At 44.0% G+C, this 26823-nt stretch overlaps 1 protein-coding gene across 1 annotated transcript in view; it reads left to right on the top strand.

The window, feature by feature from the left end:
- The window catches only part of LOC308306608 (collagen alpha-1(XXI) chain), a gene marked incomplete at both ends in the record, with an annotated part of 50362 nt that extends 24378 nt beyond the window's left edge, over nucleotides 1-25984 (top strand). The window contains 9 exons of the mRNA XM_080751647.1: nucleotides 2299-2472; nucleotides 4370-4447; nucleotides 6063-6074; nucleotides 6950-7039; nucleotides 13204-13257; nucleotides 13870-13923; nucleotides 16556-16609; nucleotides 25246-25316; nucleotides 25978-25984. Of these exons, the coding sequence (XP_080607773.1) occupies nucleotides 2299-2472; nucleotides 4370-4447; nucleotides 6063-6074; nucleotides 6950-7039; nucleotides 13204-13257; nucleotides 13870-13923; nucleotides 16556-16609; nucleotides 25246-25316; nucleotides 25978-25984 (594 nt within the window). The remainder of the gene's footprint in view (nucleotides 1-2298; nucleotides 2473-4369; nucleotides 4448-6062; nucleotides 6075-6949; nucleotides 7040-13203; nucleotides 13258-13869; nucleotides 13924-16555; nucleotides 16610-25245; nucleotides 25317-25977) is intronic.
- Nucleotides 25985-26823: the final 839 nt, after the last annotated feature.

Genomic DNA, 26823 nt, shown 5'->3' with positions numbered 1-26823 from the left:
TAAAATCACGCAAATCGGTAAACAGTATGTCTACACTCATCTCATCAACATGGATCTGTCCCATTTAGCGCCACCTTCAGGCCAAATCTTTTAAACACATTTTTGGACACTACTCCTACAGATTTTGCCCTAAAATCACGCAAATCGCTACACAGTATGTCTACACTCATGTCTTCAACATGGACCTATCCCATAGCGCCACCATCAGGCCGATTCTTGCTAAACACATTTTTGGACACTGCTCCTACAATTTTTGCCCTAAAATCACGCAAATCGGTACACACTGGGCCAACCAACGCAATACATTTGCCACACACATCCCCCTATACCAATGCCACTTACAGCCCTCTTTGTGTATACATGTGACCTGACGGTCGCTTACCTCCCGATTAGGGAGTCTTACTGGTGCTATACTGTATAATAGCAACAACTACACACAGATGCTTGAAAGGAGTAATAACGTATAGGTGTTCCAGCTCTAAATAGAGACAGCTCCTCAGGGAGAAAAGGGAGCATCACTTGTGCTTTGTGATTACAAAGACTGTTTTGTTCCTCTGCTGTCCGTGACGCCTGTTTCACTTCATGATATGAATCGAGTTAGACTGCGGGAGCCTGTGAAAAGGGAAAATTAGAGTTAGTTAAGTAGTAGTCATTCAGTTAAGTAGTAGTTGTACTGTAGAAGACATGGTCTTACGGACATACTGGAAGGAGACTCAGAGAAATCCATTTCCTTCTCTAAACCACTAAGTTTCAGCAGTGGAAATCTGCCACAGCACATGTAAGACTTGGAGCACACACCTTTCTTTCCGCAGCGGCCCAACATCCGCTATAGTTCTTTCCACAAACACCGGCCACTCTCTCTCCGCCCTGACTTATGCCTGAAAGGATTTGTTCACTTCGCTGTTGGCTAACAGAATGTGGTGACTGTGGTTTTCATGGGATTTAATTCTCACGTGTTCCGTTCAGTGACTTGACTGGATGTCAGACAAGCACCTATGATGCTCACTTACTCCTTCTGTATATGCTCAACTAATGCACAATCGACTGGAGCATTATGCTCTTATGCTCTCTACCTGCACAGTTAGATATGTATCACCTGCACACTTCTTGATAAGCTAATGTACCTATCTAGGACAAGATCATATATTGTTTCTCATTGTGTACGGTATATATTTCTACCAGTGATGCCTCATTCACACTACAGATATATAGTTGAACGTTTTGCTTGGTAATTCAATGTAATCTCAATGGAAACCAGCTTTAAAGGCTGGATTCCAAGGACAGCCGACATGCCCAGCCTTTAAAGCTGGTTTCCATTGAGATTACATTGAATTACCAAGCAAAACGTTCAACTATATATCTGTAGTGTGAATGAGGCATGAGACTCCCTAATCGGAGTGTGATTTGAGAGCAGAATGTGTAGGAGCAGTGTCCAAAAAAGTGGCCTGATGGTGGCGCTAAATGGGAGAGATCCATGGTGATGAGATGAGTGTAGACATACTGTGTACCGATTTGCATGATTTTAGGGCAAAATCTGTAGGAGCAGTGTCCAAAAATGTTATTATGTCTAGGATGTTGCACAATGTTTAGTGGAAGAAGTCCCAATAAACATTGCCCGCCTCCGTCCCACACTATCCCAAACTGCTGCAGAGACACTCATCCATGCCTTCATCACATCCAGACTCGACTACTGCATTAGCCTTATTTACGGTGCCTCCTCCAAAGTACTCAAGAAACCTCAATATGTGCAAAACTCTGCAGCCCGCCTCCTCACCAAAACCCGATCAAGAGACCACATCACCCCAGTTTTCCACGACCTCCAATGGCTCCCAGTAACAGTAATAGAATTGATTTCAAAATATTGACCACCACCTACAAGGCCCTCAATAACCTGGCTCCTAGCTATCTCTCTGACCTCGTCAAACCCCATGTTCCCTCCCGCCCCTTCAGGTCTGGCAATGCCAACGTCCTGGAATTCACCCATAAAACAAAAAAACGCACAAGGGTGGGTGACAGAGCTTTTTCAGTTGCAGGCCTCACCCTCTGGAACCAACTCCCACCTCACATAAAAGCCGGACCCACCCTTGCCGTGTTCAAAGCCTCCCTCAAAACCCACCTCTTTAGACTTGCTTTCCCCACATTACATAACTCTACGCTCCCTCTCTGCTATTTTAAATATGTTCTATGTCCCTTTAGCCTTTTAAATATCTCTCTTTTATTATTTTGTTTTGTAAAGTGATTAATGTACCTAGAAAAGCTCTCAAATCAACTCATTATTTTGTCCCCTCTCTCTCTCAGTCTCTGTTTGACGGACAGTGGCACCAGATCAGACTTCTGGTGAGGCCACAGCAGGTCATCAGTTTTCTGGATGACCAGCAGATCCAGGAAGTCACTTTGGAGCCGGTGGAGCCAATTTATATCAACGGCAAGACACACGTGGCTAAGAGACGAGGGATGGACACCAGCATACCTGTGATTACACATTTATTTTAATGTTCTTTTTGTTTTTCATTTTTTTTTCCATACAGGACATACATGGACGCAGACAAGAACAATACGAGTAATACGACATACTAGACAGCACAACATCTACCCAGCCACCCACCCACCCACAGCCCTGGGGAGAGAAAAAATGATTAAACACATTTGTGTAAAAATAGATATAATATAATGAGATAAAGATAAGTTAAAGTTAAAGGTGGTAATGTAATAAAGTAGAAGAGAAAAAAAATACATTTTAACCAATAGAGGTCATAGAGTTGATGTGTGATAGAAGTGGGTCCCATGTTCGATGGAACCCAATCAAAGAGCCTCTAACTGAGAATGTAATTTTCTCTAAGTGAAGGAATGATGTCAGGTCTTTTATTCATTCATTCATTACATTACCATTACTATTGCAACAATGACCGTATTACCATAACAAACTGTTATACACACATCATTAAAGGCATAGTTAATAGTAGTTTTTTTTATGCCTCCACTGGCGAGTGGTGACAGCTGTCTGTCTGTCTGTCTGTCTGTCTGTCTGTCTGTCTGTCTGTACTTACATATACCAACCAACACATAGCCGATCTAGAAGTCAAAAATGAAAATTCACGTTGTGGCGTGTTGTTGTGAGCTTTTAGATTGCCTAGTTTTGGTAAAGAGTTCAATGTCTTCATTCACTATGAGTCTGGACAGACACGGATGTAAACGATAACTGCTTGTAAGAGGTGTACAACAGTGATGTGGTCTTTCTAGCTACATTTTGGGTTTGAAATCGCACACCTACGGTTTAATCAACATTTATGAACAAACTACTGAAAATATATGCGTTTCACTGGAAGTTGTTAAAGAAGCATCAAACCATCTTTCATAAATCTCTACAGAGAGTCTAGAGGTCACATTAAGAACGCTGTTCTTTATTATAGGCTGTGTGTGTGTGTGTGTGTGTGTGTGTGTGTGTGTGTGTGTGTGTGTGTGTGTGTGTGTGTGTGTGTGTGTGTGTGTGTGTGTGTGTGTGTGTGTGTGTGTGTGTGTGCGTGCGTGCGTGCGTGCGTGCGTGCGTGCGTGCGTGCGTGCGTGCGTGCGTGTGCGTGCGCACGTGTGTGTGTGTGTGTGTGTGTAACCATAGCATTGTAATATAACCAAAGTCACAGCAGTGTATCTGCACAAAGCTTAATGAAACCACTAATAAGGCGTTTGCATGTCGTGTAAAATGTTTTACGGAAGCCATTGGCAGCCGCAATTTACAGGCTGTCTGTCACACCAATGAAACAGGCATCAGATTTTTAATTATTTGTCTAAAAGCAATGTGAAGAGTGCAAAGTTGTTGTGGGGTCATGATGTAAATAGTAATATTTGCATTGAATAAATGCACAAACAAAACAACTTAAAAGCTACAGTTGATTATACATTATTTTTGTGGAACGATATGTCACAGAACACTAGTTTGTGCCAGAGCATACTGTATATTATTAGCCTCTAGGTATATGCTAGACAAACTGTATGACACTATGACAGATGTACCGTACATTTGTCTGCATTCTTTTGTCTTTGCAGCTTACCTTATAAACTCAACAAATATCCTAAACATTAGGCATATCATGAATCATATTGTCACTGTCGGGCAGAAACCTCGTATCTCCAAGTTTCAAATGTATACATTTTTTCGCGAAGTAAAGCCCTGCTTCATCAGACAAGGCCGTCGCAACAAATGTAGTGAAAACAGCAGATCTACAAGCTCACAACGCCTCGCGGTGCAAGGCGTTGTGTGCTTGTAGCCTGGCTGTTTTCACTAGTTTAGTTGATTTTTTTAAATGATAAAAACGAACGGTTTTGGACATACAAGGTTTCCACCCGACAACGACGATATATTTCCTTATTTCAGGTGGACCTTCAGAAGTTACGCTTGTACTGCGACCCACATCAGAGTGAAAGAGAGACGGCGTGTGAGATCTACTCTGTGGTAAGTCCCTCCATTATTAACACATCCCTCATAAAATAAGATGCGATAAACGTTAGCATCTTGCACAACGTACATTCAGTATATCTCTGCTGTCGGGCCGAAAACTCCTAACTCCAAAATATTCATTTTCGGGAAAATGAGCTCAAATGGAGTTAGGAGATTTTGTCCCAAGCACTTTTTTACTACTTTCCATTGGTTCAATATTATTTTAACCAGCACTTAGATGTAAATGGTGTTCAATAGCCCTGATTTATACCAAAAAATGTTAAAACAAAAAAATTGAGTTAACTCATGGGATGCCCATGAGGTGTCTACACGCCAATCTCTTTGATGTCTCTGGAGGCCCACGACGCGTTGACGTGTTTACTGTATTTACAGTATTAACTTTAAAGCTATACTGTGTAAGTTCAACTAGTGGTCAGTAGCGGTATTGCTTTTTTCGGCCGTTTTTCGGCCGGAGTCGTCGCGGACCACCGCCGCGGACCACCGGAGCGGCGCCGCAAACCACCGCGACCGATAGTAATCCGTGGAGGGGTAGAACGCATGGTAGAACGTAATTTTCTGGCCAGGATTTGTGGATTAAGAGGTTAAAATCCTTCACCATGGTAAACACTGTAGCCAAGCGGAGGCGCTTCCTGGAGACCAGAGCAGATACGCTGTGATTGGCCGGTAGTGTACCATGTGTGCATGATCGGCGATGTGATTGGGCAACGTATACACAACGTATACAGATGATGCAGATTACGTCATTTTGGCGCGAAATCCGGTCCACGGCCAGGATCATAGAAAACATATAAAGAGAAGGCTTCAGAAGCTGAAAATAACGGAGTGGGTGTTCTAAAACTCTAGCGATTTAACAGTTAGGACAATTTTAAGATTTGTTTTATAAAAAAAGTTACATGGTACAACTTTAAATATCACCGTTAGGTTGGGGCTACGCATGGATGTAGCCCATTAGCCGCTAGTCGCTTCGAGTCGACGCTGAGAGCATCGCGCGGCCGTTTTTCTCCATATACTCCAATGCATTTCCCCATCTTTAACGCCCTTTATCTCTGATGTTTGTTTTATGGCTAAAACTGTGGCGGGGTGCGGCAAAATGTCAAAATTTTGATAAAGTTACACAACAACATCCTGTCTGCGCTCATGTGACCAAGTGACGTCATGACGCATGCATTGACGCAGCAGGGCCGGATTCAATACAATGGTGGTGGGCCTGGGCAGCGAGAGGGGATAAATGGGGCAATAATCCAGGGGCACCCGATGTGTTAAGAGGTTTTAGCCAGACAGTGACGAATTTAAACAGAGATGACGTCTTTCTGCAGGTCATCCTTCAACCAGGGCATCCCACTGCAGATTATTATTATTTTTTTTTAATCTTTTAAATATGAAGCGGCTAGAAACAGAGGCATATGTTTTGTTCCAAGAACATAATCTCTACAGTTCAAACACAATTATGATTTTTGAAACTCAAGCAATTGATAGCAGAGAACAGCTTCAAAATGTAGACGTGTTGAATGGGTGGGTATTTTATAGAACAAAGCATGCAAACTCTTGTCTCATGTTAACCCCTCTCTCTCTCTCTCTCTTTCTCTCTCTCTCATTCTCTCATTTACAGGACGATGAGAGGGTGAGTGTTGACACACAAACACACAACTCTTCCTCCCTTATTCCACTGGTTTAGCCTCTGAGTGCCTGACATTATTAACAAGGTCTCTCGTGGCACATATGGGAAAGATAAATGCGGTTGAATATGGCGTGGCTCAAGTTATTAAACTCATTTCAAATCTTTATTGTCACTTATGGGCCATTTAGATTGCAGGCTGTGTTGAGACATAAACAAAACAATTAAAAGGGTTTACAGTTATAACACATACAGTAGGTCACGCCACACATAACATTATGCCTGCCACGTCACTTCAGTGACTGTCTGACGAAGATATTTCACAAGCCAGGAATTCTGCAGATACGATTGACATGCAATGCTTCTTTGGGGGAACATTTACATGAGCGCCAATATCCTCTCAGCATTGAGAATATTAGCATTTTGTTCTTGGGCTGGTGTATGTAAATATCATTTATGATGGTGTGCTACCTGGGATACTCAAAATGTTATCCTGTTTACAGTTCGGCTGTAATCTACCCCATCAAAAAGAATGCCCCTTGTGTTATTTTTCATTGTGAGTTCTGGTCTAAATGGTATGATTGCTGTTTCACCCTGGCATTGGTGTAAATGGCAAAAAAAGACGCTATTTGAGAAACATTACGTTAGTTTTAATTGAAATGGAGCATTTTAGCTTTCTTTCTGAGAATTTCAACAGTTTCAATGGAGAGCTTTACTTTCACATGGATTTCATGATGTTTATTTTTTTTCTACTCATTTCATTAGTACCGATTTCACTGGATGTATTTTCTGGTGTCAAACCAAAATGCAGACCCTGCCGGGGGATAGAGTTATGCGCATAGTGTTACATTGTACAAATCCACGTGTTTGTGTGTCCTCAGTGTCCCCTGAACCGAACGGCTACCGTGGAGGAAGAGGAATGTGACTGCTTGACAGGGCCGCAAGGGCCCCCTGGCCCTCCAGGACCGATGGTACACGCACGCACGCACGCACGCACGCACGCACGCAGGCACGCAGGCACGCACGCACGCACGCAGGCACACACACACACACACACACACACACACACACACACACACACACACACACACACACACACACACACACACACACACACACACACACACACACACACTTAATATGAGTCTGAATGATTCAGCCCCTTCACGAGAAGCATCTTTAGTATGTAGTTGAGCACTAAGGCTGGGCAATATTAGCCTGATTTCAGACTCAACTCACGCTTTAGTCTGAAACTGTGCCCTATTCTGAGCGATTTACAGGGGAGGGACTTTTTTGCGAGCATGCACGCCGCGCGCGAGTGATCGCGACGCACGGTGATCGAGACGCACGGTGGACGCGACGCACGGTCGGGGAGTGTGTGTGTGTGTGTGTGTGTGTGTGTGTGATTGTGTGTGTGTGTCTCTCTGTCTGTCTGTGCCAGTGACTGCTTCCACACAGAACTGTGACCAGAAACATTGTAATCAACATTGGTGAAATCAGCGCGCTCGTGCGTGAGTGTGTGTGCCTTCCTCAGCATGCCTGTGTGTGTGAACTTCGTTTGAATCGTTTCAACTGCTGCGCGGATTGGATATTCGTTAGACCCACCCCCACCCCCCGCGCTCATTGGCCAGCCGAAAATAAAAACTGATTCATGTACTAAGCTCCAGACCAGAGAAAGAGTCCACTCTGAGAGTGGGCGGGGTCTATGGTCTGGAAGCAGGCTAGGGCAATATATCAAAAATGTATCGATGTCGAGGTATCAACATGCAAGGTATACATATCGACGAAGACCGCTTGAAATGAGGTATTGGTGTACAGTATGTGTCAAATTAATTAACAGACACACTATGCATGCCCGTAGCACATGCAAAAAAGCAGTCCATCTGTAGCAGTTACACGTCTCCATTCCGACATATCTCCTTTCCGACATCTAACCCTATCCCTAACCCTAACACTAACCTCTATGGAAGTGTTGCCACTCCGACAATAAGAAGTCACTGTCAGAATGAAGACACGTCGGAATGGAGAGCACCCCCCATCTGTAACCAGGTGTGGTTATTTCAATAAAACCATGGTTGGAAAATGGAAATAAGGCATTTAATTTCTTTATTCTATGTGTGCAAGTGCAGTGTGCATGCATGGATATGCAATTCATTATTTGGGTTAGGCAGGCAGTGGACCTAAAGCAGAAAAACATTAAACTATTGCAACTATATAATGCAATTGTTTTTACTAATATCGTGAGTAATATCGATATCAAGATATTCAACAACATTATCGAATATCGAAGGTTTTCCTAATATCGCCCAGCCTTATTGAGCACCCTTTTGCTGTTATGACCTGCTGCTAACGTGGCACACAGCCAGATACCAGTTCTTGGGCCTGTTCCTGCATGGGGAATCTTAGCTCCATTCCTCATGTGCAACATGGCCTCCAGTTCAATATTGTTGGGTTTGCGTTTGGCACCAGCCCTTCTTCAAATCCCACCAGAGATCTTCTAAGGGGTTCAAGTCAGGAGACTGTGATGCCATGCCCACTCGAGGATATTCCAGGACTTCCTCTGAAGGTCCAGTGACGCCCAAGCTTCGGCTCCACAGACGGCATGACATTTTCTCCCTGGGATTTCCTGATACTTTGATTGAATCCATCTTGCCTTCCACACGCTGCAGGTCAGGGACGTGCAGAGAATGTTAGAGAGGCAGGGGCTGAAATTTCTAAAAGGGCCTTTTGGTGAAAATGTCGAAAATGGCAGACCTCCAAGCTCACAACGCGTCGCGCTGCGACGCGCTGCGGCGCAGCTGCAACGCGCTGCGACGCGCTGCTACACGTTTTGAGCTTGGAGGTCGGCTATTTTCGGTGCTTGAAACCACACCGAACTAATAATCAAGTGAATACGGCAAGGATTTCAGAGAGAGGGCAATTCTTTCAACATAATATGCTGCATTCAAGTTCGGGTGAGTTTGGACAAGGCAAATGTCCATGCCGGCCGCAGGTATGGCATGGAAAGAGGGCATTTGCATTTCTTTCAAAATAGTAAAAACAACATTTGTGGTCTGGAGTGGGGACTTTTTTACAGACGGATAGAAGGGCAGGGGCTCAAGCCCCCTTCGATGTCTATGTGTGCACGTGCCTGCTGCAGGTTTCCAGTGCCAGAGGAAGCAAAAAGAAAAAGCCCCAGAGCACCACAGAGCCACTCCAATGCTTTACTGTAGCCAAGGTGTTCTTTTCAGCATATCGTCGTTGTCGGGTGGAAACCTCGTATGTCCAAAACCCTTCGTTTTGCATGTATCATTTTCAAAATGATTTAAACTAGTGAAAACAGCCGATCTACAAGCACACAACGCCTCGCACTGCGAGGCGTTGTGTGCTTATAGATCTGCTGTTTTCACTACTTTTGTGCGACGGCCTTGTATGATGAAGCAGGGCTTTGCTTTGCGAAAGAACTTACACATTTGAAACTTGGAGATACGAGGTTTCCGCCCGGCAACGGCGATATGCTTCATTCTCCCTCCTCCAGACGTACAGATGATACATAACAGTACCGCTGATCCATAGGCCGCAAAAGGTTTCATCTTTGTTTCATTGCTCCAGGGAACAAAATTCCCCAAATTCTTTGGCTTATTTTATTTATACGGCCTTTATTACTTTTTGGTGCTTTTGTGTGCTTTTGTGTCAGTAGTACACCTTGGAGTTTGGGCAAGGAGCCCTTCAGCATTTGGCGTGCACCTTATTGTGCAAACTGAAACCTTAGTGTTTGCTTGCTGCCACCAAGTCTTGCTGCAGGTCTTTTGCAGTCATTTGAGGGTTTCTGACCACCTGCCTCCTCAATAATCTGGTGCCTCTTTTTGCCACGTCCAGGTGGTGCACTGCAGCCACTGTTCCTTTAACTTTGAGCTTGCGAAATATGCTTCCAACTGCATGGTCCTGGGAGATTCTCGAGTGACCGTCGCAGTCTCCTGACTTGAACCCCATAGAAGATTGAAGAAGGCTGCAAAACACAAACCCAAGAATATTAGTGAATTTGCTGGAGGCCAATATTGCACATGAGGAAAAGGGCTAACGTTTCTCCGGAACACTGACAGAAGCTGGCGTCTAGCCATGCAGAAGGCCATAACAGCAAAAAGGGTTGCTCTACTAAGTACTAAAGACGCTTATCAGGAAGGGGCTGAATAATTTTGAGACTGCAGTTGCGCCATTTTGTGTTGAATTCAAGTTGTATTTGAATTACTCTTGTTGGATTTGTGTGTGCAACTGTACATTGCGTGCGTGTCTGTCTGTCAGATCTCTCTCTCTCTCTCTCTCTCTCTCTCTCTCTCTCTCTCTCTATATATATATATATATATATATATATCGTCACTGTCGGGCAGCAACCTTGTATCTCCAAGTTTCAAACTGTATGTTTTTCTTCGCAAAGTAAAGCCCTGCTTCATCATACAAGGCCGTCCCATAAATGTAGTGAAATCGCGGGGCGAGGCGTTGTGTGCTTGTAGATCGCCTATTTTTAAAATGATAAATACAAAACGAACGGCTTTTGGACGTACAAGGTTTCCACCCGACAACAACAACATTAAAGGACATTAAAACTTCCTTTCGGCTCGGCCCTCGAACTTTTAACAATCAGTCCCCCCGATGAGGTTGCCCGCCCACCTCACTGCTGTGCTGTGTGCTCATTTGCAGTCAGTCCACCCAGGTCAAAACAAAGCCACATGTGAAGGAAACAAATCACACAGGACCCTCCCACACACACACACGCACGCACGCACGCACGCACGCACGCACGCACACAGAGGTGTCACACCAAATTCTGGGCCCTGGGTACAAGGATTCACTGCGGGCCTCCCATGTGCTTTAACTATTGAAAAATAACAGATATCAAGCTCAGATATCAAGCTCAGATATCAAGCTCACAGCGCGGCACCGAGCGCCGCGCTGCAAGCTTGTAGATCTGCTATTTTTGAAAAATCAAACATTTGTGCAAGTCTTTGAATAATTCAAATCCTTCCAAGGTTTTTTTTTAAAATCTATGTTTCTATGTCAGTGGTGCTCAAACATTTTCATGTGAAGGACCCCCATCTCAAAATATTTAGTTCCAGGGACCCCCCAGAAGCATAATTTGAGTTACAAATGTTCGCTTAAAAAATATATTCGAAGATTTGCACACATTTTCACGACTTTTCAAAAATAGCAGATCTACAAGCTCGCAGCGCGGCACTCGGTGCAGCGCTGTGAGCTTGTATATCTGCTAGTTTTCAATAGCTTAAGTTACTAGGGCCCCTCCACCTTGGGCCCTAGTAACTCAGTCCCACTCCCCCCCCCCCCCCTTGTGACACCCCTGCACACACACACACACACACACACACACACACACACACACACACACACACACACACACACACACACACACACACACACACACACACGATCACGTTCTGAGGATGTGGGAAACAATCTCAGCAGCTCTCCTCTTATCCATCATTTAGGATGGACCAGATTGTCCAGACCACCTCTATCTAACGTCAATCTTTACACTCCAGTGCAGCCATTCTCAAACATTTTAGTAGGCGGTCAGAGATTGGCCCTAACCCACAAATGTGGAAACTTAATCATTCAGTGGCAGTAATGCAGCCCAAATAGTCTTTTCAATTAACTTTCAATGGTTTACAAGTACGTTTACAAAGAACTTGGGTGTCAGGAGTTAATGACTCCTGACACCCAATGAAATATTTTAGTGTGTGTGTGTGTGTGTGTGTGTGTGTGTGTGTGTGTGTGTGTGTGTGTGTGTGTGTGTGTGTGTGTGTGTGTGTGTGTGTGTGTGTGTGTGTGTGTATGTGTGTGTGTGTGTGTGTGCGTGCGTGCGCGCGTGCGTGCGTGCGTGCGTGCGTGCGTGCGCGTGTGTGTGTCAGGGGAAATTAATTGGCTGCTTTGTCTCCATGTTGGGAGGTTGTGTTCCAATCCCTTCCCCCCGTTTATACCAGTGACTCAGCCTAATTAATCAGTTTGCCAGCCATCTCTATCTGGGCCATCTACAGTACTAATTAGCCCTATTCACGCCCGCCCACTCAGTATCCCCTTGGTGCTGAAGTCACGTTTTGAAGGGTAAAACCCTGCTAAAAGCCCATAGAGTTAACACAGAAATTTAATGCAATTTCCGAATAGTAAAGTATAAAATACGGCTAGCATGATCAAGAACACAAGATAGTAAAAGGCACAAAGCATTATAATTTACTTTACCGTTCAAAATAATGATTTGTTGGCTTTAAGTCCAGCTATTTCTGTTATAGTTTCCCCTTCTAAACTGACGTCATCACCAGGAAGTTGCTGAGAAATGTGCTGAGTGGGCGGGCCGTGAATAGGGCTAATTAGTGGGGGGGAAGCCACATGTCTTTAGCAGGGGTCATTACCATGCCTGCTTGCGACCTAGCCCTAAATGTATAGCGGACTCCTATGTGCAACACCATTTTAAAACAGTAGTATCTGCTTTAATTAAATCTGGAGACTGGCAACATGTCTATTCAATTCAAAGGAGCTTTATTGGTATGAGAAAGCATACTTTTACATTGCCAAAGCAAGTGTCAAAATATAATAAAAACTGTTGAAATAGGGGAACATATACAGTTGGAGGGGGTACAGCATTGTGTAAACAGAGCTGTCACATTCCGTTGTTATATACATGTACTGTATAGTGGCTGTTTTCAGGCATCAAAGCAGCATTGTCCATGTCTCTTCATAAGAACTGAACATTATTAAAAAAAGCTTTATGTATTATTTTTTTGTCCGTATACAGACACATTGATGACGCACTCATGCGCACGCACACGCACGCAAGCATGCACGCATGCATGCACACACACAAACACACACACACGCACGCACGCACGCACGCACGCACACACACGCACGCACACACACACACACACACACACACACACACACACACACACACACACACACACACACACCTCGGCCTCCAATCAGTCAATCAATCAATCAATCAATCAATCAATCAATCAATCAATCAATCAATTAATCATTTTAAACATGTTTGGGCTATGTTGTGGATTACTCTAGAGCTTCTTGTTTAACATAAAGAAGGATCCATGGATCTCTGATGTGATTGGCTGTTTTGATGCTACAGGGTCTCCGAGGGGAGAGAGGGCAGGAAGGACCACCAGGCCCAGACGGAAAGCCTGTAAGTACCCATCTTGACACATATCTCTTCCCATTATGAATTTTCTCCTGGTGTAGTCATCATGCCAATACATTTGATTTTCTTACCTTAATAAACATTGTCATAAATACTTTATGGTCCCTGTCGCTAGTTTAAAGCCTTGTTTCAATCACCATGATGTGCGTTCTGTGAAAATATGGTCCAATTTATGTTATATTTGATGTTATAGGAGGGTATGCTGTAGGAGGGGCTTGTGATCATAGGCTTGTGATGATTCTTCTTCGTGTGCTTTATTTTTGGCAAGCTCAAGACAATGTATCCCTGCGGTTGCACGTGACCGTTGGCAGCCAATAGCTTTCGAGATGGTACCATTTCTACCAATGAACGTTGATTTTCTACAATGATTGCGTCACCCATACAATGGCCAAAAAAGCTTCATTTGCGCAGCATAGAAACCAATGGCTTTCCACGTCCATATTTTTTTACAGTCTATGCGCAGAACAAGTGTTATGTCAAAATATCGACACACTCCCGTCGGAATGACCACCAATGTTGTGACTTTGTGGTGACAAATTGCTTCATGCAGCCAAGTTGTGATCATGTGTGTTCATTCTGTCTGTCTGCTATCCCCAGGGCAAGGCGGGGAAGTTTGGAGAAAATGGAGCACCTGGAGTGCCAGGGGAAAAGGTGACAAGCGTCTTCACCATTGCATAAGCTAAAATGAGCTGGCACCACATTGCTGTGACTCAGTTTATTCCACTAATACTCAGAATAAAATGCCTAATTTAACTACTTCAACAAGGATAAACTAGCCGAGGAAGGGGTTTGAAATAACCTTTTATAATCTGTTTGATGTGGTTATGTTCCTTCCGCTTATGTTTTTTGTACATTTAAAAAATTCTACTTCTGACAGACTTGGTGAACTGTCATAAAGTTATTTAACTGTAATATAACTGTTCCCTTGGAAAGTTGAGCTGAGAATGGAAAAACATGTTTTTTTTTAGCTGGGAGACAGCCTGTATGGATGTACTGTACCTACTAATGTGCATACATACTTTGTACAGTATTCCATTTTATGTCTATCTAACATACACAACACACATTACCAAAAGATGATGCCTGACTCCATTATACCAATTATTGTATTGTGACAAGTACTTCTGTAAAACAAAAAAACGAAAGAAAAGAAAAATGACAATATTTAAGTTACAATCCATTCATTTCTTTGTGAATTAAACATTATTATATCTGTATGGGAGTAAGTTAATACAATAACTAGAACAACTGGTTGGAAGAGGTCTCCCTGCTCTTCTGTTGAGAATTGTACAGGTGGATACTGTGGTGGGGAACCTACAGGTTGACAAGAGGTATCGAATAAAGCTCAAAGCGTAATATCTCCCCCCTGCCCAGACAGGCGTCCACCTTACTGTGTATATCCTGGATACTGTCGGTAGGACATAAATCTCACTCGCCGCTTTAAAACAAAAGAGGTCACATTTGTTCACTAAAAGCATAGTTAGCCAACTCTCCCCTTGTGACTTAAAGGAGTATTTCACCCCCAAAATCACTTTTTTTCTATTGATTACTCACACCATGGAGACTTGAGTTCAATAATATTTTGCTGTATTTGTTGCATTCCTAAGACAAAAATTGTATTGTAGTAAATTTACCCCCATTGATTCCGGATGGGGACCCAAATGCATTTGGGTCCCCATCCGGAATCAATGGGGGTAGGCCTATATGTTTTGTAATCACATTTTTGTCTTAGGAATGCAACAAAAACGCAAAAATATTATTGAACTCATATTAAAAAAAAGTCTTTTGGGGGTGAACTACTGCTTTAAAGGTGATACACCATGCATTTAAAAAGTATTTATGTCATAATTGTTTATGTCCCAAAAACGTTTTTTCAAAAGGTTTGAGGCTAAATTACCACTCCTGAATGGCTCTCAGAGCATTTTCAGCTGCAGTACCACCTTTGGCCTGAACGGCGCCCCCCCCCCCCCCCCCCCCAAAAAAAAAAATATATATATATATTTTTAATTTAATTTTTTTGAAAAAAACGAGAACCGGAGCGCTCGTCGTGCGGCGCGGGGCGGAACAAGCGGTCACTTTGATCCACAACGACAACAACGTAGCGTCGGCAGGAATGATAGCGCCTCACCCCACTGAGGTTAGGGTTAGGCATAGTTTTACTGAGGTTAAGGTTAGGGTAAGAGTTAGGCATAGTAAGCTAATGGCTAAACACAGCTGAGCTAGGCTAGTAGATAAACAAAGAAAGAGGTGTCGCAAACGAGTGACGTCAGCGACTACACAAGTGAATGGCTGTTGTCGCCATCTCATGGTGATTACGCAGAATTACACAGGTGCGCTGATAAGAGACTATCAAAGTGAATTGATCCAGGTGGCGGTAGGGTAGGGGTGTGTGGTGAACGGCAGCACAAGTGCTCTTACCATGATCTAACTGAGTTACCCAATCTAACAGTAACATCCACACTCATTTAAGGTAGCTAAAAACGTAATGTGCTGCTTGCAGCCGGTGTGCCGAGGATGCTTCTGTTGTAAATGCACTGCTGCTCTGACTCATCATGATGCTTATGCACCACCTTATGTAAATGGCCCATAACAACACCTGTTTGACCACAGCTCCCCCTTGTGGTGTAACTATATAGCAGGAATTACAGCTATAAAATGTGTGTGCCGTGCTCAGTTTGCCTCGCATAGCCAGACAAATCTACCATTGCAAGGAAGAATTGCCCTTGGCAGATTAGGTCTGGTCCCGCTCAGTTATTTAAATATTTCATGGCTCGAACGTCATGAGGAACCAACCAGGAGCCCAGTATGCAATGTAGGGCGGGCGTATCACCGTTGTGCTACTACTGATTGGTTGTAGGTTTGAGTCTTTTTGTACAGTAGCCTAACCGCCTCTTGGGGGAAAAAAATAACACTGACACCAACCAGGGCTCAGTATGCAAATTTAGGGCAGGTGTATCACCTTTGTGCTACTTTGATTGGTTGTAGGTCTAACCAATAGTCTGTTTAAATGTTTTTGTAACCACCCCTTTGAAAAAAGAACCAGACTCTATCCACGCAATGTGATACTGTCTGGCTATGTGAGGCTAATGCTCAGTACAACGTGACAGGGACCGCTAACACCCATCCTGTGTGTGTGTGTGTGTGTGTGTGTGTGTGTGTGTGTGTGTGTGTGTGTGTGTGTGTGTGTGTGTGTGTGTGTGTGTGTGTGTGTGTGTGTAATGATGATGATGTACAGGTTAACTGTTGCTTTTACATGGTTTTCACTGCTGTCTCCTTTGGACAGGGCGAGCTTGGCCCACCTGGACTGAGAGGAGAGGCCGGCCTAAGCGGTAGCAAGGTAAGTCCCTTATTGATTGATTGAGGTGTCACAGCTAGACAAGGGCCCAATGGACTAGCCTGATAAATCAGTCCGCACATCACCACCCCCTGTTGGTGGGTGGTGTGAAGTGTGTGATTGAGTCTGAGGCTTGCAGTCAGGCTACCAATGGACAACCTACTAGCCTGGCTAAGGTTTTCTACAAACTGCAATCTTGCTGGACTGTACGATGCATGTGAGGTAAAATCGTGCTTATTAGCCCTATCACACTGGGCAGTTTAAAGGCTTCCACTACTGTGTGATTGATTGAACAACGCAGACGCGAACAATTCTTTTCCCTTCTGTTGGACAAAATCTGATATCTTTAGGCACCTTTACCGGTAAAGGTGCCTAAAGATATCAGATTTTGTCTGTCTTGACATGGTCCTTCCTTGTACCCAGGGAGAGAGAGGAGAGGCAGGCTTGCAAGGCGAACCAGGACCCCCGGGACCCAAGGTGAGACATTTTTATGTTGTAAGGTCAGTTCAATAAAAGAGATTACACCGATTTGAAAATGCAAGTATTTAATGAAATAATAATAAGCAAAGAAATAATCAAGTACAAATTTGGCGATTAGACTCCATTAACAAATAAATTATATAGGAGAGAGAACCTCATGGAGTCTAGACGTTGGTCTTGATAGAGCAGATCTTCTAGAGCAGGAGAACCATCTTCCCTTTGACTCCAGGACTGAGGTGGAGCTGGGGATGGAGGTGGGGTGCTTGAACGCTGTCTGCAAAGAGAATGCCGGGTTAGAAGCAGGGCTATTTCATAGAATGGAGCCTAATCGCCGATTGGCTGAGCGCAGACAGGTTGTAGGATTTGATTGGTTAAGGAGGATACGTTTAGTTTTGTGAATGAGAGTATTCTGACAGCGTGGGAAAAAGGAAGTGACATGGACTAAAACAAGTGCGGGTTTAATTGCGACCGTAGGTCGCAGTTACTTCTATACTATCCAAACCTCCACAGGCCGTCAGTCCGTCAGTCAGTCAGTCAGTCAGTCAGTCAGTCTGTCCCTCCGTCACGTCACTCGTCACACGTCACACTTTCCCCCTACTCATATCTCCGCCACCGTTGGCCCGATCCATGCCAAAATTTCCACACAAACTCCTTGCCTGCCAAACTACAACCTCCAAGGACCCCCGGAGCTCCAGGGACCCCCAGGTCCCTGGGGGACCCCCAGGTGTAAAAAATGACCAAATGTGCAAAAAAGACCAAATGACCACCCCAACGGGGCTGCACACGGGGAATTCCCGGGGACCACCGACACCTGGTGCTCCAGAACGGATGCAAAAGTGGTGGCGCCCCCAGTGGAGGACCCCCTCCACTGCAGCGCACATAAAATGCCGTAACTCGGGCTAGGAGCGACCGGGAGAGCCGGGGCCGGTACCTATTCGTCCGCTTCGGCGGCGCGGAGACCCCACCCCTCACTTCTCACATGGCCCTCTTCTAGCGCCACCATGAGGCCGATTCTTGCAAAACACATTCTTGGACACTGCTCCTACAATTTTTGCCCTAAAATCACGCAAATCGGTACACAGTATGTCTACACTCATGTCATCAACTTGGATCTGTCCCATATAGCGCCACCTTCAGGCCGATTTTTTAAAACACATTTTTGGACACTGCTCCTACAATTTTTGCCCTAAAATCACGCAAATCGCTACACAGTATGTCTACACTCATCTTATCAACATGGATCTGTCCCATATAGCGCCACCTTCAGAAACAGAAACAGATGGTACCTTTTTTTCAAACACATTTTTGGACACTGCTCCTACAGATTTTGCCCTAAAATCACGCAAATCGGTACACAGTACGTCTATACTCATCTCATCAACATGGATCTGTCCCATTTAGCGCCACCTTCAGGCCGATCTTTTTAAACACATTTTTGGACACTGCTCCTACAATTTTTGCCCTAAAATCACGCAAATCGCACAGTATCTCTACAGTCATGTAATCACAACGCATCTGTCCCATCTAGCGCCACCATCAGGACGATTTTGGAAAGACATTTTTTTTTGCCTATTTGTGGAGATAAGCGACCAACGGTCGCTTATCTCCCGATTAGGGAGTCTTACTGGTCTTTTTATTGAACTTATGCCGAAGCTACATTTAAAACATTACCACAGGCCCAGGCTGCCGGCTTGGTGGTCTGGACAGCCTAGGCTGCAATGCTAGCGTGTCGCGGGTTCGAATCCAGTTCCCGACCACCTTTGCTAGGTGTCAATCCCCATCTCTTTCTCCATTTCCTGTATGCCTAACTGTCCTATCAAATAAATACAAACTTTAACAGAGACAAGATGAAAACACGGGCCTTATAATTATTTATCATTATCATTATAAACAATCTAAATCTGATCGAAACCTGAGACAAAACATAATACACATTATAGTATGGAGTACTGGAACACGAGTAACTGTTTCTACAATGACTCATGCTAACATTGTGTACTGCTCGTGCTCCTTCTTAATTGTCTGCAATTCGACCAGGCTAATCTCCTGATCCAACATAATCTCTGCAACTTTCTAAAACGGTTTCATCTTCTTGCTACTTTTTGATCTGAATTGGGCTCTTACTTGATCTGAGAAAGCCTTTAAATAGCTTTTCATAACATGGTAATTGTACATTCAATTACTTGAACCTTGTAACACACTGAACACAGTGTCCAAACAGTCCAAATCCCAGAACAGTTCTGTTCATGAATGCATTCATGTTGTGTCTCATTCTTAATGGCATCTGGCCTCCATCTGCTTCCTGTCACATGTCCAGGACGCGACCTTTCATTTGCCAACGGGTCTGAGCTGCTTGCAGCCGTGCATCTATACTGCATCTAGCATATGGCAAGAACCAAATTCATAATGATAATTTTTAACGCAAATATTTGCTTCTGGGGGTCCCTGGAACAAAATATTTTGAGATCTGTGGCCAAATACATATCTGGGGGGGTCCTTGAGATTGATACATTTTCGGCCTATATCAGTGGTTCTTAAACATTGTCATGTCAAGAACCCCAAAATATTTTGTTCCAGGGACCCCATGCAGAAGCAAAGATTTGAGTTAAAAATGTTCACTCTAAATTTGGGTCTTGCCTTAAGCTAGATGCAGAATAGATATGCGCTGCTCAGACCAGTTGGGAAAGAGTTGTCTGCCCATAGCAGTGGCAGTTACTCAACCAACCCCAGTACTGGAGACAAAGTATAGATACTACTAGTAAGACGCCTCAGGGCGACTTTAGGGCGAGGTCGCGCCATGTCCTAGCCATCTGGCCAGTGATGTATATCGGACCAGTTACCCATATATGGAGACCCCTGGTACCCATATATGGAGATCCATACTGTATATGGAGATATGCTGTGAGAGCCCAAACATGCTTACTCAGTTATTCGTTATGTGAAAGTCCTATGATGTCTATGACATCTGACATCATACCCTTTTATGCCCATACACGGAGATCCCTATCTGTAGAACCAGCCACACAGATATGTGCTGCCTTGGCCATCTGTCTTGGCCATATATGGATTCTGTTAGTGTGGTATGTGGCCTCCATATATGGGCATTCCCATATGAAGCCCTGTGTCCTATTGAAGACATCAGGGAACTCCATATATGGGCATAAAAGGGATTCTGTTAGTGTGACATCACAGTGAAGCCAGAGCGTGATGTCAGAGCAGCAAACCCATTCTGTTAGAGTGGTTCCCCTGACATCACAGAGATGTCAGAGCGACAAAACCATATAGAGTGTAAAAAAGTGTACACGGACGGACGGACGGACGGACGGACGGATGGACGGACGGACGGACGGACGGACGGACGGACGTGTACGGACAAGCTGTGACGGTTCTGATAGTTAACTGTGAGTGTGACCTACGGTCACAACTATGGTCAGATATTGATCATACTAACAGCGTCACACAAAAGTATCAAAAGTAGCAGATTAATCTGCTACTTTTGCTGTTTTTGAATTTGAATCCTGAAAATTCACAGTTTTTAATATAATAGAGGTTTCCCCCGATATGTCCCGATTTCCTTTAATATACTGTACAGCAGGGTTCCCCGATTAGTTTTCCCCAAGGGCCAAATTATGTCTAGGGTACCAAGCCGAGGGCCACAACATTGCAGGGGGCGACGGTGGCGTTCCGGCTACTCCAGCGACAGTTCAGATATCGTCGTTGTCGGGTGAAAATCTTGTATGTCCAAAACCGTTTGTTTTGCATTTATCATTTTTAAAACGATTTAAACTAGTGAAAACAGCCGATCTACAAGCACACAACGCCTCGTAGATCTGCTGTTTTCACTACTTTTGTGTGACGGCCTTGTATGATGAAGCAGGGCTTTACTCTCATGAAAGAACGTACACATTTTGAGATAGGAGGTTTCCACCCGACAACAACGATATACTAGTGTTGTTGCTGCTCTTATACCACCATTATTACTGGGGTTGGTGGGGGCCAGACAGTAGCCCCTACGTTGCGTCTCACAGAGTCTAGCTTGCCCCCAGGGATGCAAACAACACACTCCCTCAGCGAGCTCCACAGAAGGAGCCCCTTGTGCGAGGCATCCTCTAAATCTTAAATTGTTTTAGGTCAATATTCAACCAATGAAAAGTACACAGGCTTGTGACTGAATCGATCGGATCCATTGGAGCAGGTTATTTTGTCCATTTCCTAAAAAGTAAATGTTTTGGACAGTATGCAAGGTCTCCTTCCGACAGCAACGATTTGAATAATATTATATTTAAAAAAAAAGAAGAAGAAAAAAAAAAAAAGAAACGAAGGCTGACACATAGTCTGTTGTTTGATACAGATTGAACGGCTGAACCTGGGCGCCTCAGTTGGAATGCCTGGGAAGAAGGTAAGGACATGTACACATGACTCCAGACTGTACTAAAAAACTCTTTCCATATTTACAGTATTGTGAAATCTAGATGGTTCTCAACCTGTGGGTCGGGACTCGGGACCTTCAGGGGGGTCCCAAAATGATTATTATTAACCTAATGTGCAACATTGTTTTCTCACTCAACAGTAAACAAACCAACATAAAGTTTAAGTGTATAGAGGGCATCTGCACATTTCTAAAGTGACAATTTAAGGACTTTTTAATGCCTCCAACATGACAAATTAAACATTGGCCAAATTGTCAAATATTAGAGGCAGAAATTGTGAAAATAGCAGATCTACACGTTGTGAGCATGTAGATCTGCTATTTTCACAATAGAACCGTGTTATACAAAATGTTATGCCTCAACTCTTAGTTCACGTCAGGTATGTTGGTGTTAGCATAGCTTTCGGTGCTGATGGCAGTGATGTGTCTAGTGACACAGTAATATGAATTGATTTTATTTCTTAATGTAACCAGGAATTATACGATAGATGTATTGGCATATGTAACAGGTTATATTATACCTTTTCCAATCTAACGCAGTATGTTCATTGCACTTTACCCATTTAATACTTTTTTTCTGTTGTTTTTAACGGGCGTCTATTGTTTTGCTGATATTCTTTACAGGGTGCTTCTGGTGAGAAAGGCCACATGGGTCCTCTAGGCCCGGTTGGACCCACGGTAGGGTATAAGACACTTCTTACATTTGTTATTTGTTCCTATTTTATACCGTGGATATTTGAAAATAGCCGATCTACAAGCTCACAACGCAACGCATCGCGTCAGCATCGCATGTGCTGTCAACCTGGGGTATTAGTCAGCATTACATACCGGTAGCTGTGTTGTTCAAATATTTACAACAAAAACTCTTTCTATTGTTGAAAATCTATCATTCAACAAGAGACACAGTTGTGTGAAAAAGTAGAAATTAGGCTTAGATCAGGATTAGGATGTAGATAGAGCATCGCAGTTGAAGCCCCACCCCGTCCTCACTCTGGTGTCGGAAGCGTTTTCCGCATTCATTTCTTCCATAGACATTTCATAAAGTATTTATTTAAACGTTTTTAAGCCTTGGACAAAGCCACCTCGGCTGGAGAGGGATCATGTCAATATTCACATTTTTTTGAATGCAAAGATTAATTAGAAAGCTGAAAAAAAGGGCAGGGTACAAGACTGTGTACATCATTATTTTTAAAATTGCGGAAACTACACTCCCAGAATGCATTGCGAATGTTGTTGTTGTTTCCTGAAATAAAGCCCTTAAACAGCGAAGGTATCCTTAAGAAAGCGCAGCAGCGATTGTACTTTCTGCGGCGCCTCAGGAGATTTGGCCTAAGCACCAAGGCTCTTGTTAATTTCTATCGCTGTACCATAGAAAGTGTATTGACAGGATGCATAACAGTGTGGTTTGGTAACGTGACTGCTCAAGACAGTAAACAGTTACAGAGAATTGTGAAGAGAGCTGCCAAAATCATTGGCACAGAATTACCACAGCTACACACAATCTATAACACACGCTGTAAGAAAAAGACAGAGAACATCTTAAAGGACAGCTGTCATCCCGCCCATTCCCTGTTCTATCTCCTCCCTTCAAAAAAACGTTACCAGAGCATCAAATCTCACACCACCCGTTTCAGTAATAGTTTTTATGCTCAAGCAATCAGGCTGCTTAACGAAGAGATGGAAGCGAGACGTAGGTAGTCATGTGCAATATACGCAGTTTTTAAACTGTACACTGTCACACTGTATGGTTGTTTTGTTGTTTTTTGGGTTGTCCTGGGTGACCTGTTGTTGTCGTATTGTTTTGTGTGCAATAAGGCTGAGAGTGCTCTTGGCACAAGCATTTCATTGTTTGTCTGTACTTGTATGGATACGCATTTGACTAATAAACCGAACCTGAACCTGAATGTAGTGATTGTCATCTCTGTGGAGGCTCTTATCGTCATCCTTAACATAGTGCATCATATAATTCATATTTGTAAAAGAAAGACGATCGCTCAAGGAGTTCTGCTGACGTGCAATAATCCGCCGGGAAGACAGGGGGCAGTAGCTACTTCCGCGGTAACCGCAAGATACATGAAGGAAGAAGAAGCTAGACCAATCACAGACGTCGATTTCACCGGATGTACATGTTTAGCAGTATGGGAAATGCAGTTCTTCTCCGTGCGATCTTGATTAAAACGTGTTTTTACTAAAACTAGAGTGATTGCATACATACTCGGGGGTTCTACAGGAGCATATAGAACCATTTTACAACCACCAGCCTAGTGGTAAGTGTACATTGAATTGCTACGACTTTGTGGCTGATAATGAAAAAAGCTATGGTGAAAATGAATGGGTTGTTTACTTCCGACACCGCACTGCGATGCTCTATAGGCTATTTGAAATATTTTTAAAATGTTTTTCAAAATAGTAAAAAAGGGAAATAAGTTAGGGATAAGGGGTAAGGACTGGTGACAATATAGCTCCATATTTAGAAATGTCTGAAAGATGTAGAACTGATGGTTTTTGAAATGTAGCTTATAGACACGGATTGATTATTATGTAAGGGATAATGAATGGCTCCGCGGTGAATGGCGATATAAGATAAGATCTGTTTATTTGACAGGGACCGTGCTCATTAATGGACATGTCAGTTTTCACTTCAATGTAAATGAGCCAGAGTTAGCCCGCCGCGTGCTAATTTTCATCTGCAGTCCCTGGACCCCCGACCTCCCAGTCTCAGGGCGGACACTCTAACCACAAGGCCACTGAGCTGGTCAGTCAGACAGACAGACAGACAGACAGACAGGATCCCCATTGGTGGTGGTGATCAACCCCCCCAATCCAACCCTTGATGCTGAGTGCCAAGCAGGGAGGCATTGGGTCCCATTTTTATAGTCTTTGGTATGACCCGGCCGGGGAATTGAACCCCCGACCTCCCAGTCTCAGGGCGGACACTCTAACCACAAGGCCACTGAGCTGGTATATATATATAACAGACCGACGGCCTGATAAGAGTTATCAGGCCGAAGGGATGTTATATATCATCATTCACCAAGGAGCCATTCATTATCCCGCTTATTACCCGGCTATTAAATAAAATGAATAATTTCACTCAAAATTAAAAACAAAACAAAGTATTTCCTTGTTTACAGATGGCTGGAAGTGTTCCACAAGTGTTGCGCTGGGCGTCCCCCTTGCGCGACACGGTCGCCTTGGAAAACAAGGAAGTGCTGATTAGATAGAATCCATTTTCTGAAACTATGTCGTCTATTTCTCGCGTAAAATATTTTTAAAAACATTCTTGAGAGCAACGTTTAGTTGTAAATGTCGCTGTGTATTTGTTTACTTGGCTTGTGCTGTTAGCTACAGCACAAGATTCACGCAGTGCATCTTGACTGCAGCAGGTGTTCTGAGCCTTTTATTAGGCAGCGGTCTGTTATAGAGCAGAGCGGTCTATTATCAGGGAATATCAGACCTCTGATTTTAGCGATTGACCAATCAGAATCAAGCATTCAAACAAGCCGGGTAATAAAACTGTTTATTCATTGTTATCTTGCATAATCTTAAGACTATGTGCCATAAGATGTCATCAAATTGGACCCTTTGACCTTTGGTTATGAAGTTTCTGTGTTTGAAGAGTTTGAAGATGATTAACTACATGTACTAATGTGTAGTGATGATTTTGACTGTTGCGAGGAGAAGGGTCTGCCCCTGACTATTGTGGTTCTGCTCTGTTTTGTGTCTAAAGAGGTCTTTGTTTTCCAGGGGAAGCCAGGGCTGCCGGGGGCACCTGGACAGGTCGGACCACCTGGACAAAAGGTGAGTCTGCTGCGGAAGATTTTCACTTTTGTTGTTTCACTGTGCAGTTTTATTTAACTAGATTCTCAGGCCGCTACTCAGCCTTCAAATCCAGCTCTATGTTGTGCTGATCAGAGCAATGAGTTAAGGCCATTTGACACTTGTTAAACACTGCTGTGACACTGCTGTGGTGGTCCATATGTGGCGATTTTTTTTTACTATTCCTGAACTGAGTTTGTGCCAAGTTTGGTGCGGTTTGGAGCAACATGCCTGTGGAGTATTTTGTGACTATTGGCATAGCAGACCCCTGAACAGTGTTTTGGCCAAGTTTGGTGCGGATTGGATTAACAGTGTGCCTGTGGCCCCCCTGGGGTCACTGACATGGTCCCTTGGGGCCAAACGTGGCCCCTGGTGTGGCTATTGTGATGGCAGACCCCTGACCAGAGTTTGCCAAGTTTCATGTGGATGGGAGACACGGTGCGCCTTGTGTGTAATACTACAATGTGTAAGATTCCTTGAGGGAATGGGTGGGTGGAGGGGGTGGGATTTGTGGCCAGTGTGTGTGTGCGTGTGTAAGTGTGCATGCGCGGGCGTGTGGATGAGTTTGCATGTTGCTGTGGTTATACATTATACAGACATACATAGCAGTGATTCTCAACCATTTTACGGTGTGGTTTTGCAGAGGCTAGCCGTCTGTCTGTCTGCCTGTCTGTCTGTCTGTCCGTCTGTCTGTCAGTCTGTCTGCCAGTTTGTGTGGAGCTAATCTCTCAGACCGCTGGACCTATCAGTGCCAGATTTCTTGTGCGCGCCACCAGTAGGCCAACATATTTGTTAGTCAGAATTTTTAAAAGATTTTCAACAACATTGCTGTTTTCGCCACGTGATACTGTCATACAACAAAGTAAACATGGGGCTTAACAGCTCATTCGCACTGCCCGCAACGCGAGCGACGTGAGCGATGAAATCTCATTAAAATAAATTTGTTTCAATGAGACCGACCTGACCTACCGCAGGCGTCAACGCGTCATTCCGCGACGTCGTCCACCCCTCCTATTTTCGCTAGCAGAGTCTCTCTTTGAGCAAAGTTTCGCAGCGATGTCCATAGAGTTAAATGGCCATGTCCCGCCCCCCAAACAGTTTTTGTCTCCACCAGTCGAAAGGCATGGGGAGAGTATGTTTTCGCCTCCGTCTGTCCGTCCGTGTGTCCGACCGTGTCCGTCCGTCCGTCCGTCCGTCCGTCCGTCCGTCCGTCCGTCCGTCCGTCCTAATCTCCGGCACCGTTGGCTTGGTCGCTGCCAAACTGTGCACACACACAGTTGTCCGATTTTCCATATTCCATCCTGATTGGCTAAAACTGGCTTCCAAAGTTTGCAGGATTGGTTCGTTTTGAATAAAATGCCTGAAAACATGAACGCAGTTTGCGATTTTGGTGAAATTGTGCATTGTGCACTTAAAAAAATCAAATCAGCCTCATGGTGGCGCTATAACAGACAACAACTTTGTATGTGCACTCCCTAGAGGCTAAGGA

The sequence above is a fragment of the Nannobrachium achirus genome (genome assembly GCF_963921795.1).
Source record: "Nannobrachium achirus genome assembly, chromosome: 21".
NCBI classification, from domain to species: domain Eukaryota; kingdom Metazoa; phylum Chordata; class Actinopteri; order Myctophiformes; family Myctophidae; genus Nannobrachium; species Nannobrachium achirus.
Note: the sequence above shows the minus strand (reverse complement) of the source record. Positions and strands in the feature narration are given on the sequence as shown.